Source organism: Tachyglossus aculeatus, chromosome 14 (assembly GCF_015852505.1).
Source record: "Tachyglossus aculeatus isolate mTacAcu1 chromosome 14, mTacAcu1.pri, whole genome shotgun sequence".
NCBI classification, from domain to species: Eukaryota; Metazoa; Chordata; class Mammalia; order Monotremata; family Tachyglossidae; genus Tachyglossus; species Tachyglossus aculeatus.
In genome coordinates, this window is record NC_052079.1 from 37,484,546 (window position 1) to 37,506,716 (window position 22,171).

General features: G+C 43.0%; 1 protein-coding gene across 1 annotated transcript; it reads left to right on the forward strand.

Annotated features, from left to right (window-relative positions):
• Window positions 1–8,776: 8,776 nt before the first annotated feature.
• Window positions 8,777–22,109, forward strand: MRPL42 (mitochondrial ribosomal protein L42). The gene is made up of 6 exons (XM_038756889.1): window positions 8,777–8,837; window positions 10,577–10,777; window positions 12,184–12,247; window positions 15,373–15,457; window positions 18,159–18,322; window positions 21,924–22,109. The coding sequence occupies exons 2-6, from the start codon at window positions 10,693–10,695 to the stop codon at window positions 21,967–21,969; spliced, it is 444 nt and encodes a 147-aa protein (XP_038612817.1). The 5' UTR covers window positions 8,777–8,837; window positions 10,577–10,692; the 3' UTR covers window positions 21,970–22,109.
• Window positions 22,110–22,171: the final 62 nt, after the last annotated feature.

Consider the following 22,171-nt stretch of genomic DNA (forward strand, 5'->3'; position numbering starts at 1 on the left):
TCAATCGTATTTATTGAGCGCTTACTGTGGGAAGAGCGTTCATTCATTCAATCGTATTTATTGAGCACTTACTGTGGGAAGAGCGTTCACTCATTCAATCGTATTTATTGAACGCTTACTGTGGGAAGAGTGTTCATTCATTCAATCGTATTTATTGAGCGCTTACTGTGGGCAGAGCATTCACTCATTCAATTGTATTTATTGAGCGCTTACCGTGGGCAGAGCGTTCATTCATTCAATCGTGTTTATTGAGCGCTTTCTCTGGGCGGAGCATTCATTCATTCAATCGTATTTATCGAGCGCTTACTGTGGGCAGAGTGTTCATTCATTCAATCGTATTTATTGAGTGCTTACTGTGGGCAGAGCGTTCATTCAATCGTATTTATTGAGCGCTTACTGTGGGAAGAGCGTTCACTCATTCAATTGTATTTATTGAACGCTTACTGTGGGAAGAGCGTTCATTCATTCAATCGTATTTATTGAGCGCTTACTGTGGGCAGAGCAGTCACTCATTCAATTGTATTTATTGAGCGCTTACTGTGGGCAGAGCATTCATTCATTCATTCAATCGTATTTATTGAGCCCTTACTGTGGGCAGAGCGTTCATTCATTCAATCGTATTTCTTGAGCGCTTACTGTGGGAAGAGCGTTCATTCATTCAATCGTATTTATTGAGCGCTTACTGTGGGAAGAGCGTTCATTCATTCAATCGTATTTATTGAGCGCTTACTGTGGGCAGAGCGTTCATTCATTCAATCGTATTTATTGAGTGAGTGCTTACTGTGGGCAGAGCATTCATACATTCAATCCTATTGAGCACTTACTGTGGGCAGAGCATTCATTCATTCAGTTGTATTTATTGAGCGCTTACTGTGGGCGGAGCATCCATTCATTCAGTCCTATTTATTGAGCGCTTACTGTGTGCAGAGTGTTCATTCAGTCAATCCTATTTATTGAGCGCTTTCTGGGGGCAGAGCGTTCATTCATTCAATCGTATTTATTGAGTGCTTACTGTGTGCAGAGCATTTATTCATTCAATCGTATTTATTGTGCGCTTACTGGGGGCAGAGCGCTCATTCAATCAGTCGTATTGAATGCTTACTGTGTGCAGAGTACCGTACTAAGCGCTTGGGAAGGACAAGTTGGCAACGTATAGAGACGGTCCCTACCCAACAACGGGCTCGCCCACTGTTGGGTAGGGACTCTCTCTATATGTTGCCATCTTGTACTTCCCAAGCACTTAGTACAGTGCTCTGCACACAGTAAGCGCTCAATAAATACGATTGATTCATTCAGAAGTATTTATTGAGTGCTTACTGTGGGCAGAGCATTCATTCATTAGTCATATTGAGCACTTACTGTGGGCAGAGAATTCATTCATTCAGTCGTATTGAGCGCTTACTATGTGCAGAGCACTGTACTAAGCGCTTGGGAAGGACAAGTCGGCAACGTATAGGGATGGTCCCTACCCAACAACGGGCTCGCATTCGTTCAATCGTATTTATTGAGCGCTTACTGTGGGCAGAGCATTCATTCATTCAGTCGTATTGAGCGCTTACTATGTGCAGAGCACTGTACTAAGCACTTCGGAAGGACAAGTCGGCAACGTATAGAGACGGTCCCTACCCAACAACGGGCTCACATTCACTCATTCAATCGTATTTATTGAGCGCTTACTGTGGGCAGAGCATTCATTCATTCAGTCATATTGAGCGCTTACTATGTGCAGAGCCCTGTACTAAGCGCTTGGGAAGGACAAGTCGGCAACGTATAGGGACGGTCCCTACCCAACAACGGGCTCGCATTCGTTCATTCAATCGTATTTATTGAGCGCTTACTGCGGGCAGAGCATTCATTCATTCAGTCGTATTGAGCGCTTACTATGTGCAGAGCACTATACTAAGCGCTTGGGAAGGACAAGTCGGCAACGCATAGGAACGGTCCCTAACGAACAACGAGCTCACATTCGTTCATTCAGTTGAGGAAGGAAATGAACGAAATAAAAGGAAGACTCAAGACCTTGGTTTGACTTTCACTTCCTTGGTCTCCAACCTCTCTATAATGAATTCTACACCTGCTCACGTGAACACTGAGCCACGCACATGCTCTCCGTGAGTTTCCTTGCGCCCAGCGGCTCGTGTTGCGAGATAGCCGGTAGGAAGAACAGCAGCCGACACATTGAACACCCATTTCACAAGCAGCAGATAAGTGTGATCTGCAAAAAGTGGCTTTAGATGGGGGTAGGGAGGTCTTTTCGACTTTTTTGCAGAAAACAGGCTTTAAACAAAGTAAAACAAAGAACAGCAACTGTAAAATACACTTGTTCAAACATGTGGCAACGGTGAACTTTAAACACTTACGATTAGTTTCCAGTGTAACGCTAACAGACCGATGGTGTTTCTGAAAGAAAGCACAATGCAATTATGCTTGGAAACTTTCCCAAATCGTATTCCCAGTCACATTATGTCCACTTAAGGTTTGAGCTTTGGCCGTGTTCCCCTCCATTTTCATCACGTTCTGTCCAAACCCGCACTAAAAGTGGCACCGTGGCAGGAATAATCGTATTAGATCTGGGCTCTTCTCTGCCACCCCCAACTCCCTAAGAGCATGATAGCCACCGTAGCGATACTATGATAATAATAATAAAAATAATGGTATTTGTTAAGCACCTACTATGTGTCAAACACTGATCTAAGCTCCGGGGTAGATACAATCTCATCAGGTTGGACAAAGACCAAGTCCCACATGGGGCTCACAGCCTTAATCCCCATTTTACAGATGAGATAACTGAGGCCTAGAGAAGTCAAGTGACTTGCTCAAGGTCACACAGCAGACGAGTGCCGGAGCTGGGAATAGGACCCAGGTCCTTCTGACTCCCAAGCCCGTGCTCTATCCAGCGGACCACGCTGCTACTACGAACAGAATTATCTGAAGCCTGGGAAGAAAAGATAAATAGAACCGGCAGAGCCCTGTAAAGTATTGTAGATGGATTAGATGTCAATCCTGGGCTGCCTTCCAAGCTTGGTCACGGATTCACTACATGGCTTTCAATCATACTATTTTGGTTTTTCCAGCTGCTTAAAGGAGGATTCTGATAATACCTGCTGCCAAAATCATGGAGAATAATGAATGAACGTGTCTGATCTCCTCTCAACTGGAATGCTGAGCGGAAGAAAATTTCCCTCCAAAAGTCACCAGGAATTTTTCACCTCCTGGCAACTTTCACAGCCACTGATGAAAAAGCTTTGCAGTGCTCTTTCCAAATTGGCACAGTAAAGACCTTGCTGGGGCACTTACAGGAGTCTGAAAGGGCTCCTTGGAGGATTTCAGAGGGGTGTACTGGTGCATCTCTTCTCCCAGACCAAGCTCCCTTCAAGGGCTGCAGGCCCAGGAGCCGGATTCTATGGCCACAATCAATCAATCAATCATATTTATTGAGTGCTTGGGTGCAGAGCACTGTATTAAGTAAGGGCTTGGGAGAGCACATAAGCACAGAGTTGGTAGACATGTACCCTGCCCACAACGAGCTTACAATCTAAAGGGGAAGACAGACATTAATATAAATAAATTATGGGTATGTACATAGGTGCTGCGGGGCTGAGGTGGGTGGGGGGTGAATAAAGGATGCAAATCCAAGTGTAAGGGTGACACGAAAGGGAATAGGAGAAGGGGAAATGAGGGCTTACTTAGGGAAGGCCTCTTGGAGGAGATGTCCTTTTAATACGACTGAAGGTGGGGAGAGTGATCATCTGTCGGATAAAAAGAGGGAGGGCGGACCAGGCCAGGGGCATGACATGAGCAAGGGGCCCGCAGCAAGATAGATGAGATAGAGATACAAAGAAATGGTTTGCACCAAAAATGCTGCAGCACCTGTATGTGTGAGGGGGTGTCATTCATTCATTCATTCACTCAATCGCATTTATTGAGCGCTTAATGGGTGCAGAGCACTGTACTAAGCTCTTGGAAAGTACAATATAGCAACAGAGACAATCCCTGCTCACAACGGGCATACAAGCAGATGCTTGTCTTATGAGAAGCAATCAATCAATTGCATTTATTGAGCGCTTACTGTGTGCAGAGCACTGTACTAAGCGCTTGGGAAGTACAAGTTGGCAACATATAGAGACAGTCCCAACCCAACAAACGCTCTGGTGAGTCTTCCCCGTGTACATGGGAGAAAAGTCTGGTAAAACCTCTGAGTTGCTTAGAATGTGCTTTATCATTTTTCATATAATTTTATATGCTTTTTTCTACCTAGTTCAGTGGCATCTGCCCATATTGTCAATTAATCAGTTGTATTTACTGAGTGCTTACTCTCTCTGGAGCACTGTACTAACTACCTGAGAGCAGGGAGAGGTACCAGAAGGTTTTTTTAATGGTATTTGTTAAACATTACAATGGACTAAGCACTGTGGTTAATCAGTTAATCAGATTGGAACAGTCCATGTCCCAGATGGGACTCGGAGTCTTAATTCTCATTTTCCAGATGTGGGAACTGTGGCACAGAGAAGAAGGGACTTACCCAAGGTCACACAGCAAACTGGCTGAGCTAGAATTTGAACCCAAGTCCTTCGGACTCCCGTGCCCGTGCTCTATTCACTACGCCATTCTGTTTCTCTCAAAATTATTCTTTTTGTCAGAGGCCATGGCATTCCCTGTTTTACTCTAGCAAGGGATGGCTGCAGGCCACGTTGATTTTAGGCAGGGTTTCCGGAGACAGCTACTACGATGGTTTTGCTGGTCTGGAGCACTGAGAGTAATAATAATAATAATATAATAATAATAATAATAATAATAACATTTGTTAAGCACTTCCTATGTGCAAAGCACTGTTCTAAGCGCTGGGGGGGATACAAGGTGATCAGGTTGTCCCACGTTGGGCTCACAGTCTTAATCCCCATTTTACCGGTGGGGTAACTGAGGCTCAGAGAAGTTAGGTGACTTGCCCAAGGTCACACAGCAGACATGTGGCTCTGACTCCCAAACCCAGGCTCTTTCCACTGACCCACGCTGCCCCACCCTCACAAGCACGGGCCTGGGCGTCAGAAGGTCATGGGTTCTAATCCCGACTTGGCCACTTGTCTGCTGTGTGACCTTGAGCAAGTCACTCTTCTAGACTGTGAGCCCACTGTTGGGTAGGGACCGTCTCTATATGTTGCCAAATTGTACTTCCCAAGTGCTTAGTACAGTGCTCTGCACACAGTAAGCGCTCAATAAATACGATTGAATGAACGAATGAATGAATTTCACGTCTCCGGGCCTCAGTTCCCTCATCTGTAAAATGGGGATTGAGAGACTGTGAGCCCCACATGGGACAAGGACTGTGTCCGACCCAATTGCTTGTATCGACCCCAGTGCTTAGTACAGTGCCTGGCACAGAGTTAAGCGCTTAACAAATACCATTATTATTATTAAATACCATTCTAGACTGTGAGCCCGTCGTTGGGTAGGGCCCGTCTCTATATGTTGCCGCTTGCCCAGCGCTTAGAACAGTGCTTTGCACATAGTAAGCGCTTAATAAATTCATTCATTCAATCGTATTTATTGAGCGCTTACTGTGTGCAGAGCACTGGACTAAGCGCTTGGGAAGTACAAGTTGGCAACATATAGAGACGGTCCCTACCCAACAGCAGGTTCACAGTCTAGAAGGGGGAGACGGAGAACAAAACAAAACACATTAACAAAATAAAATAGAGTAAATATGTACAAATAAAATAGAGTAATAAATATGTACAAACATATGTACATAAATTCATTCATTGAATCGTTTTTATTGAGCGCTTACTGTGTGCAGAGCACTGGACTAAGCGCTTGGGAAGTACAAGTTGGCAACATATAGAAACGGTCCCTACCCAACAGCGGGCTCACAGTCGAGAAGGGGGAGACAGAGAATGAAACAAAACATATTAACAAAATAAAATAAATAGAATATGTACAAATAAAATAGAATAATAAATACGTACAAACATATATACATATATTCATTCATTCATTCAATCGTATTTACTGAGCGCTTACTGTGTGCGGAGCACTGTACTAAGTGCTTGGGAAGTACAAGTTGGCAACATAGAGAGACGGTCCCTACCCAACAGCGGGCTCACAGTCGAGAAGGGGGAGACAGAGAACAAAACATATTAACAAAATGAAATAAATAGAACAAATATGTACCAGTAAAATCAATCAATCAATCAATCAATCGTATTTATTGAGTGCTTACTGTGTGCAGAGCACTGGACTAAGCGCTTGGGAAGTACAAGTTGGCAACATATAGAGACGGTCCCTACCCAACAGTGGGCTCACAGTCTAGAAGGGGGAGACAGAGAACAAAACCAAACATATCAACAAAATGAAATAAACAGTATAGATATGTACAAGTAAAATAAATAAATAAATAAATAGAGTAATAAATTTGTACAAACATATATGAAGGTGCTGTGGGGAAGGGAAGGAGGTAAGATGGGGGGATGGACGAGGGGGAGAGGAAGGAGGGGGCTCAGTGTGGGAAGGCCTCCTGGAGGAGGTGAGCTCTCAGTAGGGTTTTGAAGGGAGAAGCAGCATGGCTCAGTGGAAAGAGCCTGGGCTTTGGATTCAGAGGTCATGGGTTCAAATCCCGGCTCTGCCAATTGTCAGCTGTGTGACTTTGGGCAAATCACTTAACTTCTCTGTGCCGCAGTTACCTCATCTGAAAATGGGGATTAAGACTGAGAGCCCCCTGAGGGACAACCTGATCGCCTGGTAACTTCCCCAGCGCTTAGAACAGTGCTTTGCACATAGCAAGTGCTTAATAAATGCCATTATTATTATTATTAAGGGAGGAAGAGAGCCAGCTTGGCGGATGTGCCCGTTGTTGGGTAGGGCCCGTCTCTATATGTTGCCGACTTTGCCCAGCGCTTAGAACAGTGCTTTGCACATAGTAAGCGCTTCATCAATGCCGTCAGCGTTATTATTGTCCTTCCCTAGCGCTTAGTCCAGGGCTCTGCACACAGTAAGCGCTCAATCAATACGATCGAATGAAGGGATGAATCATTAATATGGTTGCGATGTCCCCATCCTCCTCACCTTACTCCCACAACACCTGTATATATGTATATATGTTTGCACATATTTATTACTCTATTTATTTATTTTACTTGTACATATTTATTCTATTTATTTTATTTTGTTAATGTGTTTGGTTTTGTTGTCTGTCTCCCCCTTCTAGACCGTGAGCCCGCTGTTGGGTAGGGACCGTCTCTATATGTTGTCAACTTGTATTTCCCAAGCACTCAGTCCAGTGCTCTGCACACAGTAAGGGCTCAATAACAGAACAAAACCAAACATACTAGCAGGATAAAATGAATAGAATAGATATGTACAAGTAAAATAAATAAATAAATAGAGTAATAAATGTCTGTTTATTGTTGTATTGTACTCTCCCAAGCGCTCAGCGCACAGTAAGTGCTCAATAAATCCGTTTTGCTGGCCAACTGTTCGCCTAAACGCGTGTATTCAGTAAATGGATTTAATATTAATAATAATAATAATGAGGGCACTTAAGCACTTACTATGTGCAAAGCACTCTAATGAGACTGTGTCCATCCAGTTTGCCTGTATATATGTTTGTATGTATTTATTACTCTATTTTATTTGTACATATTTATTCTAATTATTTTATTTTGTTAATAGGTTTTGTTTTGTTCTCTGTCTCCCCTTTCTAGCCTGTGAGCCCACTGTTGGGTAGGGACCGTCTCTCTATGTTGCCGACTTGGACTTCCCAAGCGCTCAGTACAGTGCTCCGCCCACAGTAAGCGCTCCATAAATACGATTGAATGAATTGTACGTATTTATTACTCTAGGCATTTATTTATTTAACTTGTACATATTTATTCTATTCCTTTTATTTTGTTATTATGTTTTGTTTTGTTGTCCGTCTCCCCCTTCTAGACTGGGAGCCCGCTGTTGGGTAGGGACCGTCTCTCTATGTTGCCAACTTGGACTTCCCAAGCGCTTAGTACAGTGCTCCGCCCACGGTAAGCGCCCAATAAATACGATTGAATGAATTGTACGTATTTATTACTCTAGGCATTTATTTATTTAACTTGTACATATTTATTCTATTCCTTTTATTTTGTTATTATGTTTTGTTGTCCGTCTCCCCCTTCTAGACTGGGAGCCCACTGTTGGGTAGGGACCGTCTCTCTATGTTGCCAACTTGGACTTCCCAAGCGCTTAGTACAGTGCTCCGCCCACAGTAAGCGCTCAATAAATACGATTGAATGAATTACACGTATTTATTACTCTATGAATTTATTTATTTAACTTGTACATATTTATTCTATTTCTTTTATTATTATGTTTTGTTTTGTTGTCCGTCTCCCCCTTCTAGACTGGGAGCCCACTGTTGGGTAGGGACCGTCTCTCTATGTTGCCAACTTGGACTTCCCAAGCGCTTAGTACAGTGCTCCGCCCACAGTAATGGCTCAATAAATACGATTGAATGAATTACACGTATTTATTACTCTATGCATTTATTTATTTAACTTGTACATATTTATTCTATTTCTTTTATTATTATGTTTTGTTTTGTTGTCCGTCTCCCCCTTCTAGACTGGGAGCCCGCTGTTGGGTAGGGACCGTCTCTCTATGTTGCCGACTTGGACTTCCCAAGCGCTTAGTACAGTGCTCCGCACGCAGTAAGCGCTCAATAAATACGATTGAATGAATGAATATGATTGAACGAACGATGGACTACATTTCCCAGGAGGCTCCGGGGCGGGGTGGCGCGCGCATGCGTCGCCTGCGCGGCTGGGGACCCGGATGAAGAAAGATGGCGTCGGTTGTGCTCTGATCACCTGAAGGTAACAGGAATGGCCTTAAGCTGCTCGGCCATGCCCGGGTGATGATGATGATTGATTGATTGATTGATTGATTGATTGAGACCCCTACTGGGTGGCAAGACCCTGGCACAGCCGGGGGCAAGTCCAGAGCCCTCGGGGCTTCCTGTTTGGGCCACCTCTCCCCCCTCCCCCACAAAATGGGCTGAGGCCTATGGCCTAGCTGGGCCCTGGAATCATAATAATAGCATTTGTTAAGCGCTTACTATGTGCAAAGCACTGTTCTAAGCGCTGGGGGTGGATACAAGGTGATCAGGTTGTCCCACCTGGGGCTCACAGTCTTAATCCCCATTTTACAGATGAGGGAACTGAGCCTCAGAGAAGTTAAAGTGACTTGCCCAAGGTCACACAGCAGACACGTGGCGGAGCCGGGATTCGAACCCATGACCTCTGACTCCAAAGCCCGTGGCCTTCTCCACTGAGCCACGCGCCTCCATCCAGTTTGCCTGTATATATGTTTGTATGTGTTTATTACTCTATTTTATTTGTACATATTTATTCTAATTATTTTACTTTGTTAGTAGGTTTTGTTTTGTTCTCTGTCTCCCCCTTTTAGACTGTGAGCCCACTGTAGGGTAGGGACCGTCTCTATATGTTGCCAGCTTGGACTTCCCAAGCGCTTAGTCCAGTGCTCTGCACACAGTAAGCGCTCAATAAATACGATTGATTGATTTATCAGTCACTTATCGATCACTCGGTAGTACTGAGCGCTTACGGTGTAGAGAGAGCACTGCGCTGAGCGCTTGGGAGAGCACAGTACATCAAAGTTGGTAGACACGTTTCCTGACCACAAGATGCTGGCCCCTGGAAGCTGGTGATTTCTTAAACTGGCGTGTCACGGAGAAGCTAATTTATTGGAAAACTGTGCGAGGCTATTAACAGTTGAATGGCTACTGGAACCGTTTGTTAGGCTATTTGTTTCCTCCCGGAGAATTGTTTGCCTTTTCTCATAATCATAGTATAATTGCGGTATTTGTTAAGGGCTTAGTATGTGCCAGGAGCCTGGGTAGATACAACCCAGTCGGATGAACCATGTATTTATTGTCTAAGGGGGATAGAGAGCAGGTATTCCCCATTTTCCAGCTGAGGGAATTGATGCACAGAGAAGTGAAGTGACTTACCCAACTTTTCACAGCTGGCAAATGGCAGGGCTGGGACTAAAGCCTAGGGCTCCTGACTCCCAACTCTGTGCTTTTTACAAGCAGACCATGTTGCTTCTACATCTGTCGCGTTGGGAACCATCTATCGGAAAGGGAATCGTCGTGTTCAGAAAAATTTCATTAAGGGGATGACTCTCCCTCGTTTGGTCCTAATATTAGATGAGGGCTGTGTAAGACAAGACGCCAGGAGATGAAACTGCTTTAAGTAGAATAGCAACTGAACTAGAGGAGGTGAAACTGCTTTAAGTAGAATAGCAACTGAACTAGAAGATAATTTATTTGTAGTAGGCAAGAGATGCTACTGTAGGAAATAGTCAATATGGAATGGATTCTGATATTTTCTATGCCGTTGGAGCTGCTGCTGACACAACACAAGTCCTTTCTAACTTACCACCTTGGCTGTGTAAATGGAAGAGGTCTTACTGCCTTCACAGAAAACTTTTTTAAATTGTTAGATCACCTTGAAACTTGACAGTTCTTAGGAGCAGTAAGTGGACTGGGTTTCCATCAGTTAAACCTTTTTTTTCTTTGTCATTTGAACAGTGGAATAAAAAGCAGTTGTGTGGAAGCGCATATCCAGGAAGCTGTAAAACCAAAACCAAACAGGTTTCCTTCAAAACCTCTCTTCTCATGCCACTGGATTCTCATCTTAATTCAGCATGACATCGACAGTAAGATGGACTTCAGGGCCCAGGGCAGCGTTGGCCCGTTTAGTTGCGTTCAGCAGACTGGTTTCAAAACAGAGTAAGTAACCCTTTTATTTTTAATTCTTCCGACCTCTCTGATACAGCAGCAGCTGAGTAAAATAACGCAGGCTTATTGTACATATAGCTAGGGCTTACTATATGCCATGTACTGTGTTAAGCCCTGGGGTAGGTACGAGATAATCAGATAAAACCCAGGTAAGACTGTGGTGGCAGAATTAGGGAATATTCATCTGACGTTGTAACTCTACAGCACGAAGCCCTGGTGTAAGTAACAGCTGTTCGTGTGAGCATTAGGCAGTGAATACTAAAGCATGGGGTTTCTTAATGAGAGCGACACCCACCTGGGAATAGAGTGAGGTGTATTAAATACATTAATAATTATAAGATTTATTAAGCCCTTACTCTGCACTAAGTACTGAGGTGGGTGCAAGACTGTGAGCCCCCTGTTGGGTAGGGACTGTCTCTATATGTTGCCAACTTGTACTTCCCAAGCGCTTAGTACAGTGCTCTGCACACAGTAAGTGCTCAATAAATACGATTGATTGATTGATTAATGAAATGGGACAAACTCCATGGCTCATGTAGGGCTCGCAATCTATCTTAGCCACATTACAAATGAGAAAACCGGGATCCAGAGGGAATTGAAGGTATTGCTGTATTCAATCAGTGGTACTTATTGAGTGCTTAGCATGTGCAGAGAACTGTACTAAATGCTTGGGGGAGTACAGTACAACAGAGTTGGTAGACATGTTCTCTGCCCACAGTGAGCTTATGGTCAATACCAAAACTCAAAGAGTGCTAATAGTGTGCCGGATTAGTAAATTACAGTAGCCTCCTTAGGTTCTGAAAAATAGCGTCACCACGGGTTGATTCCTTTTGGCATTTAATGCAGTAGTTTTGCAGCGAGTGGCTTTTTTATTCACAAAAATTTCACAACAAAATGTGGAAAATAATTACCATAAAATAACTGATCTACCATGTTTAAAAAATTTACCTTCATTTGTATTTAAAAGGTGAGTGTAAGAAGGAAAGCCAAAAAAGTGTGGTATGTCTCGATTTTCAATAATTTAATAATAATAATAATGGTATTTGTTAAGTGCTTACTATGTGTCAAACACTGTTCTAAGCACTGGGGTAGATACAACGTAATCAGGTTGTCTCATGTGGGGCTCACAGTCTTAATCCCCATTTTACAGGTGAGGTAAGCGTTTTATTCCTGCATTCATTCATTCAGTCGTATTTATTGAGCACTTACTGTGTGCAGAGCACTGTACTAAGCGCTTGGGAAGTACAAGTCGGCATAATGTTTCTTAACAGAAGCTAAATCTTGCTCATTGAGTCTAAACTCAGGAAAAATTTGAGGGGCCCAGTGCAGAACTTTAGTCTGAATATGGCAGTATCAATATCCTACCATTTAGCTTTTATTATTTCTTGTCTCTGCAGATGGAGCTGTATTTTCTGCTTGTCACAAATCTACATATACTCCCCTTCCAGATAATTATAATTGGTATGTTTTTGATCCAAATGAAGCACAAAGAATTCTTTCATTTATACTTGTTTTAGAAATAGCAAGTTATTTAATTTGGTAACTTGTTTGGGGTCTGTGCCACTTTCTCGCATCCTTTTCTCTATTATTTTCAAATTTGCAATTTTGACGATGTGCTTGTTAGCCAAATGGGTTCCTAATACAAATAGCTAGTGATGATTTTGGCTGAAAACCCAGTGTGTTTTCCAGATCATAGAAGATACGGCCAGAAATTCTTTCTCCGGTTTTTCTGCAACAAAAGCCTGTAGCTTCAGGGGACTAGTAACTTATTTTCGAGCCTTTTCCCTTTGAGGTCACTGACACATCTAGTGTTTGGACTTTTTCATTTCCTTTATTTCACTCTGGACAAGAGTGTGACTTTTTACAGTGTCTTTTGTTAGTATTCTATCTGGAAGTTAGGGAGTGTTCTTCCAACAGTGTGTGTCTGTCTGGATTCAGCAAATGCAGTGTCAGATGAAATGATTTTTTGTGCGCACTGGGTGTCAGATACAGCATCAATACCTACCACAACGCCTTTTCTCCTTAATGTGAGGTTCTTTGAGGACCCGGCACCCGTGTCAAAGGACAGACGACTGTGTTGCACAATGTGAAACATTTCACTACCGAGTGATCGCCTCCCCTCTAGATCCTCGCTTGCTTTCGGGCAACCAGCCGGACTGAGAATTGAGCCAAATCCCTCTTGAACCTAAAGACGTGAGGCTTTCTGTATTTTGGGCTCAGCTCTCTTGAGCTTGCAGTCATCTGCCTATGTGACATCCTATGAGAACAAATTCCAGAAACCTACCACTTTATGCATTAAGGGTTTCCTTTCTTCTGTGTGAGGTTACTCTTCAGGAAAAAAGAAGTCTTACTGCAGTAGGATTCAGTATACTGAAATCTGCTCTGTTCACCCCATTGCAATTTTATAGGCTCCTTAAATTGCGTTCCCTCGTAGCCCTAGTCTTTGCAGATTGAGGAGTAAGAATCTGTCCAGCAAGCTTTCAGCCTGCTGTGGATTTTCCTGGTTGCCCTTCTCTCTACTTTTTTCAGCTCCACCCTAACTCTGGGATGAGTAGAGGTGCCAGCAGTATTCCAGAGGCAGGCAGGCACTCCAGAGTGGTTTTTATAGTAGCAAAACTAGCTCCTTCATTTTGTTCTCTCTCCTCTTCCAGACAGTGCCCAAGGTTGCCCAAGGTTCAGTTGGCATTTTTGGTTGCTTTTTTTTCTTTCTTTTTTTAAATACGGTATCAAAGCACCCGCTTCCTGCCAGGTACTGGGGTAGACACAAGTTAATCAGTTTGGAAACAGTCCCTGTCCCACATAGGGCTCACAGTCTTAATCCACCGTTTTACAGATGAGGTAACTGAGGCACAGAAAAGTTGTAACTTGCCCAAGGTCACACAGCAGACAAGTGTTGGAACTGTGATTAGACAGGTTCTCTCTTTCAGGCCAATGCTCTTTATCCTGGGTCAGGATGTAGTTGCAGTAGGGGTTGGATTTTTTTTTTTTCCCTAGGTTCATTATTTCCATCCTCATATTGAAGCTTATTTGGCATTTTTCAAGCTAGTTCCCTTCCCTGCCCGTGCTTTTTGGCCCCCCGCAGAATACTTTAGGAAATTAATGGGGCACAATCACCCCTTTCAGAAATCATGTTGTCATTCCCCCAGTAGGTTGAGTGTTTTAAAGACTCACTGGTACTAAACATAATTATCGATTCTCCTAACTTGATAGGTATACCATTGAGAGCCAGTGGTCCATAATTCCCAGAATCTTTTTTGAAGCCCTGCTTATAGGTGGGAATTAGAATGGATTCTGTTTTCCTTCAGAACAGATATCAATAACTGTGATATGTTAAGTACTTAACTATGTGCCAAATTCTGTTCCCAGCACTAGGTTCAGTCCAGTCCAGTCAGACACAGTCTGTGTCCCACATGGGGCTCAGAGGTTTAGGGGGTAAGAGAACAGATATTTTATCTTCATCTTCCAGATGAGGTAATTAAGTTTAGACTTGCCTAGGGTTACACAGCAGAGACGTGTCAGAGCCAGGATTAGAACCCTGGTCCTCCGGCTCGTGTTCTTTCCGTTAGGCTGTGCTGTTTTTTTTAACCTTTGGTAAAGGCCAAGTGTTCCACAGCTTCCCATTCAGATTCCTTCAGAATTTTTTTGTGTGGTGATTTGCTTCCGTCTAGTTTATCCATTTGGCCTCATCAGTCCGTGTGGTTACCTCAATTTGATCCAGCTCTTGCAGACAACTGCAAAATATACCTCCCTCATAAATCTTTCAGAAAGTGCTGTGGAGTTAGAATCTTCCTTAACTTTTCCTACTGCTAATAAAGGCAAAGATTCTGTGATGTTGAGCTGAAGCATTTTTATGAATTCGGTAATTGGGCCCACTGTGATGCCAGTGGCTTATCTGAGAAAGAAGTTGGGAGGCCAGAAGGTACAGAGTCTGGGGCAGAGTTACAGGTCGAGTCCCTCCAGGTGTGGTCCATTTTTGCCAGAAGGGCAATCTGGCATCTGGGGACTTGACGTGCTCTGAAAATAGGAGATCAGAAGCAGGCTGGGCACCTCTGGCCGGACCTGGCTCTGAGCCCGGCAGCCGTGTTCTTCTCCAAAGCCTATGGAGAGGTTCCTTCACGTGCGTGTCGACGTATATTACAAGGGAGAGCCTTCCAAGGGTCTCGGCTGGCCCACGACCCTCAGGTCCGGTAGCTTACAGTGGAGAAGACGGGCCCCATCCCCTTTCTGGTCTGGGTGACAGACACTCCTGGAGTTTGTCTTGGGTCCAGCTGGTCTTCGGTTGACCAAGGCTCTACTCTCACTAGGCTTCGAGAAGAAGCTGTAGGGAAAGGATGAAAGGCCACGTGCCGAACGGCAGCATTTTGAGGCTTGGGTCAGGAGTCAGGAAGAGATCATGAGGTGGGCACAGAGTGCTTTAGGCCGCACTTTTGAGTTCAAGTTCTAGTGTAACTGTTTAATGTACCCACGAATCATGCAGCTTGGGAACACCTAGCACCCTGCCCTCGAGTCATTTTCGGTGAATCGTGCATTTTTAATTTTAGCAAGGACATGTTCTGTCGCAAATAAAATGTCACTTTCTTTCGTAGCAAGGTGGAGCTAGCTTTGACATCCGATGGCAAGACTGTAGTTTGCTACCACCCGACCTTGGACTTTCCGTATTCGCATACAAAGGTAGGCGTAAATATCTAAGGATGATTTGATTCAGCAACAAAAGTGCCACTCGGTGCCATTTACCACCGAGGGCTTCTTCCAAAAGAAGAAGCAAGTACTTCGCTTTCAGCAAGTACTTGCTACTGTGTGCAAAGCACTGTTCTAAGTGCGGCGAAAGAAGTCTGTGGATGTGATTGTAGATACGGTCCTTGGCCTTTGAGCCCAAGGGGTTCACGATCTGAGAAGGGACCGAGGAGAAGGAGAAGGCTTGGCAACAGACTCATTAGGAAGGGTAAAACCAAAATATCAAAAATTCACAGACATTTCGGACTAATCCCAGCTCAGCTAAGCTCTTGGGAAGTACAAGTTGGCAACATATGGGGACGGTCCCTACCCAGCAGTGGGCTCACATTCTAAATGATAAATGCTATCATTATTATTATTATTATTAATAAATATCATCATCATTGAGAAGCAGCGTGGCTCAATGGAAAGAGCCCGGGCTTTGGAGTCAGAGGTCATGGGTTCAAATCCCAGCTCCGCCACTTGTCAGCTGTGTGACTTTGGGCAAGTCACTTCACTTCTCTGGGCCTCAGTTCCCTCATCTGTAGAATGGGGATGAAGACTGTGAGCCCCCCGTGGGACAATCTGATCACCTTGTATCTCCCCCAGTGCTTAGAACAGTGCTTTGCACATAGTAAGCGCTTTATAAATGCCATTATTATTATTATTATTATTATTATTATCATCCCAAAAGTCACAGAAGTCACAGCCACAGCGGTGACCGGCCCAGTGTTCTGGAAGTCGAGGAGGGCTCACGCTGCTGCTGTTTGAGTCCTTCAGGGCTGCAGCAGGGCCCAGTGGAAATCCGGGTGGCTTGAGAACAGGGCAGCTTCTCTCGTGCATGGTAGCCCCGGAGTTTGGCCGGCTAGACAGTTGACGGTGGCAAATTGATCAGTTTTGAACAGTGGGAACATTAGGTTTGTGAGAGACATGGAAAGAATGCGGGAAGTGATTCAGTAGCCCAGGAATGGGATAGGCCAGATCTTAAATGTATGTTGTTACCATTTTCATTAAGAATTTCAATTACTTCTCTTTTAAACAAGAAGAAAATGGGGATTCGGATTCTGAATTTGTGCTTTTTTTTCAAAGGCCATCATTTGTTCTTTCCGATTTAATCTTTTGACTCATATTTTTCACTTGTTGCGTCCTAATTTTCCTGTCTTCTGAACCTGCTTTTGATATTTTATAGCCTCTACCTCGACCAGATCCTAGCAGAAACGAAGCTGAAACACACGATCAAATATTGAAAGCAAATTGATCAGTTTTGAACAGTGGGAACATTAGGTTTGTGAGAGACATGGAAAGAATGCGGGAAGTGATTCTGTAGCCCAGGAATGGGATAGGCCAGATCTTAAATGTGTGGTGTTACCATTTTCATTAAGAATTTCAATTACTTCTCTTTTAAACAAGAAGAAAATGGGGATTCGGATTCTGAATTCGTGCTTTTTTTTTCAAAGGCCGTCATTTGTTCTTTCCGATTTAATCTTTTGACTCATATTTTTCACTTGTTGCGTCCTAATTTTCCTGTCTTCTGAACCTGCTTTTGATATTTTATAGCCTCTACCTCGACCAGATCCTAGCAGAAACGAAGCTGAAACACACGATCAGATATTGAAAGCAAATTGATCAGTTTTGAACAGTGGGAACATTAGGTTTGTGAGAGACATGGAAAGAATGCGGGAAGTGATTCTGTAGCCCAGGAATGGGATAGGCCAGATCTTAAATGTGTGGTGTTACCATTTTCATTAAGAATTTCAATTACTTCTCTTTTAAACAAGAAGAAAATGGGGATTCGGATTCTGAATTCGTGCTTTTTTTTTCAAAGGCCGTCATTTGTTCTTTCCGATTTAATCTTTTGACTCATATTTTTCACTTGTTGCGTCCTAATTTTCCTGTCTTCTGAACCTGCTTTTGATATTTTATAGCCTCTACCTCGACCAGATCCTAGCAGAAACGAAGCTGAAACACACGATCAGATATTGAAAGCAAATTGATCAGTTTTGAACAGTGGGAACATTAGGTTTGTGAGAGACATGGAAATAATGTGGGAAGTGATTCTGTAGCCCAGGAATGGGATAGGCCAGATCTTAAATGTGTGATGTTACCATTTTCATTAAGAATTTCAATTACTTCTCTTTTAAACAAGAAGAAAATGGGGATTCGGATTCTGAATTAGTGCTTTTTTTTCAAAGGCCATCATTTGTTCTTTCCGATTTAATCTTTTGACTCATATTTTTCACTTGTTGCGTCCCAATTTTCCTGTCTTCTGAACCTGCTTTTGATCTTTTATAGCCTCTACCTCGACCAGATCCTAGCAGAAACGAAGCTGAAACACACGATCAAATATTGAAAGCAAATTGATCAGTTTTGAACAGTGGGAACATTAGGTTTGTGAGAGACATGGAAAGAATGCGGGAAGTGATTCGGTAGCCCAGGAATGGGATAGGCCAGATCTTAAATGTGTGATGTTACCATTTTCATTAAGAATTTCAATTACTTCTCTTTTAAACAAGAAGAAAATGGGGATTCGGATTCTGAATTAGTGCTTTTTTTTCAAAGGCCATCATTTGTTCTTTCCGATTTAATCTTTTGACTCATATTTTTCACTTGTTGCGTCCTAATTTTCCTGTCTTCTGAACCTGCTTTTGATCTTTTATAGCCTCTACCTCGACCAGATCCCAGCAGAAACGAAGCTGAAACACACGATCAAATATTGAAAGCGCAGTTGGAAGTTGAGAAGAAACAGTTGGGGACAGAAATCAACATAGAACAGCTTAGCAAAATATTCTACACAACCAAGCATCGCTGGTACCCAGTGGGGCAGTAAGTAGTACAATTACTGTTTTTTATTAACCATTATATTACTTCAGAGACCTTTGCTGTATGTAAAAAAAAAATAGAAAAATAGATTTTCTGACATAGAAATTCACAACCTTAAAAAACATCTTCTGTGATGCTATTCCCTCTGATGGGAAAAATTAAGAGAGAAACGTCCAGGTTGCAATATGTAATGTATTCCTTGTCATACTAACAATCTAATAGATGAAGTGGGTTAAAATATTTCTCATGGATGTTTTATTTGAGTCGTTAATGGAATCTCACCAGAGCTTCTGATTGGAAACTAACAAAAATCTGCAGATTTTTTTCTGCAGCTTTGAAATCTCTAATTTTTTTTTTATGATGCTCTTCATAAATTTGTGATCATTAAACTTATCACAGATTGGAACATGATTTGCTTTATTGGTACCATCTGTTTAAACGAGGTGATTAAGAATTTATGATCAAGATAGTGCAAAGAAGTAGAGAAAAACAAGTGATTGAGGTAATATACAAGTTAGGAATTGTGCCAGTCTTGTTCTTCTAGAAATCCCAGTTGTCCTTGTCTTTATATTTATCAGTTTTATGAAGGATGGTGAGCCCCTCTAGACAGTAAGCTTGTTGTGGGCAGGGAATGTATTTGCCAACTCTGTTGTATTGTACTCTCCCGAGTGCTTAGTATAGTACTCTGCAAGTTATAAGAGCTCAAACACCACGGATGACATTTTACCCCCATTTAATCATACTGCTTCTCCAGACTCTCTCTGGCCTTTATTTCCTAGGCTTGGCCTTTATGGATTTTCCTTTTATCTCTCTTGACTAACACTTTTGCTTTCTCCTTTGAAGGCAGTTCTTCTCCCCTGCTCTCAATTCCGAATGCAGATGGCCAAAGGTCTACCTGCTTCCCACCCTCTCTCTCACCATCCAATTTTATCCAGTTCGCAGGACTTTTCAAACTAGGTGTTTGATCACATTGCCGCTCCCTGAAACTGTCTTACCAAGGTTCCAGGGAAGTTTTTCCAATTCCTAATGTATCCTTCAGTCCTGACATCCAAGCTACCAACCTACCACTTCTTTCTTTGTCTTACTCCTTAAAAAACACCTTCTCCAAGAGGCATGTCCTAATTAAACCCTCCACATACTTCAGCACTCATGTATTTATTCTATGTATTAATCTATGGGTCATTCATATTACCTATATGTCTGCTCACTCTCAGCTATAGTATATTTGTTGAATTATGTTGCCTCCCCCGTGAGATTATAGGACTCCTTGAGAGTAAGGAACACATCTTTTACTACTTTTGTGTATTCCCCAGCACATGTGGTACAGTGATCCTCACACTGTGGGCATCCAATAAATACTGTTTTTTGGTGCCATTTGATTTTTACTATTACCAATTCAACTCCATCATTATTTATTGAGGGGCCTAGGGCATATCTTTGCGCTCTTCACCGTCGATGCTGTAGCCATGTCAACAAATAGCAGTGAGCCAGAAAAGGAGCATTACTGTATTTTTACAGACAAAATAGGCAAGCTCTTTTCTCTCAGATGAGGAGGAAGAAATGCAGCGCTTCCAAGGAGGCAACTCAGAAGCAGAGGATTTATCGGTCCCTCCTCTTGTGGGCAGGGAATGTGTCTTCCAACTCTGTTGTACTGTACTCTTCCAGGCACTTAGTACAGTGCTCTGCACACAGTAAACATTCAACAAATAGCCTTGATTGATTGATTGGGCTGGTTTAAGAAAGGAGAGTTTGCCCAGCTAGCAAGTTTACCCTATTTCCCCCCACCCCCGATTTCTCATCAGCTCCAGGAAAAAGAACACAAAGACAGGCAGTGACCTCCCCCAATTCTACCCTTAGCTCCATTCAGATGCACACACAAAGGCAGAGTGAAATAATATGGGGAGCAGAGAGGAGCCTGGAAGAAAATTATCCCTTTTGAGAGGAACTGGTTAAAAGCCACACCTGAATGATTGCAGGAACAGAAGAGCGGCATTGTTCTTATGCTGAGAATCACTTTGTTCATCACATTCATCTCCCAGTCCTTTGAAAGAGTCGCTGTCTTCTGTTGTGTGAAAATAGTGCCAAAAATAAAAGCACACAACAATAACACAGCCCTGCCTCCCTGCTTAATGCAACGAATTGCTTACAGTTTCGGATCACAAACAATGAAAAAAAGATGCAAAGCAGTTTAGTTATCACCTTCCCTTTGCAAGGTGAAAGAGTAGCTTTAAGGCACAACTTTTGGAGGGCCATAGTCATATGCTAGAGGGCACCCTTGGAATTCAGAAGTAACAGCAGCTGATGCAGCAGACCACAAAAGAAATCCTGCCCTGGGCATCTCTCAGCAGGGCTTTGTGACATTATTAGCCATTATTATTAAGGCTCTTCATTTCTCACCATAGGTTGCTTTCATCTTTTTACTCACCTTTCCACCATCCCTTTTCACTGTGCCTCTGTTAAACACCCAATCGGTGTCTTTGTGATTACACCAAGTACCCCTTTATCATAAAGTCCGAAGCATTGTCATAAGGTGGTCTGAACTTATTTGGGGCCTTTAATTCAACCCCTTAGATCACTAGTCCATTAAAGGACCTGGGTTCTAATGGCGGCTCCACCACTGCTTGCTGTGTGACCTTGGGCAAATCACTTCTCTGGGCCTCAGTTACCTCATATGTAAAATGGGGATTCATTTATTCAGTGGTATTTATGTGGCATTATCCTGGACTCAGCCCTCTCATTCAACCCACATATTCAATCTGTCACCAAATCCTGTCGGTCTCATCTTCACAACATCGCTAAAATCCACCCTTTCCTCTCTTCCCAAACTGCTACCGTGATAATACAGTCACTCATCCTCTCCTGCCTAGATTACCGCATCAGCCTCTTTGCTGACCTCCCGATCTCCTGCTTCTCCCCACTCCAGTCCATACTTCGCTCCTCTGCCCAGATCATCTTTTTACAGAAAGGTTGAGGACGTGGGGATTAAATCCTACTCCCTCCTACTTAGACTGTGAGTCCCATGTGGGACAGGGACTATGTCCAACCTGATTGACTTCTTCTACCCCTGCGCTTAGAACAGTGCTTGCCACATAGTAAGCACTTAACAAGTGTAATTATTATCCTTAATCAACATGGGGGCTCAGTTTGGGAAGGCCTCTTGAAGGAGGTGTGCCTTCAGTAGGGCTTTGAAGGGGGGAAGAGTAATGGTTTGGCAGATTTGAGGAGAGAGGGAAAATCACAAGATTGAAAGATTGAAAGCTCCTTGAAAGCAGGGACTCTGCCTACCAGTCGGTCAGTAGTATTTTTTAAACGCTTACTGTGTTCAGGGCACTCTACTGAACGCTTAGGAGAGTACTGTACAATAGACAAGACCCTTGCTCTCAAGGAGCTTACAATCTAGTGGGAGAGACAGACATTAAAAGAAATTCCTGTGCTTCTGTTTTTCTTTCCCAAGCACTTCCTACAGTGCTCTGCACCTGGCTGTTCAATAATACCATTATTGACTTCCATGAGGAGCAGTATCACTTCTTAGAGCTTCCGACTGGGAAATCCAAATCCATGCTGTTTTTAAAGATTACTTACCAGGCTTCTTTCTGTTTCCAAGGTACCACACTCGGCGCAAGAAGGTCAACCCTCCCAAAGAACGGTGATTTTGAGAACTTCATATCAAGTAATTGTTGGTCAACAAGATGAAAATTGTCCAATGTTTAATCATCGGTCAACATTTCAGAACAAAAACAAGTACTGGTTTCTTTTCAAGTAATATTTAATAAAAATGCTTTTCAAGATCCATAGAATTCAATTCATATTTCTTGTGTCGGACGATGCATTTGGCATTTTGCTGTAAGGACA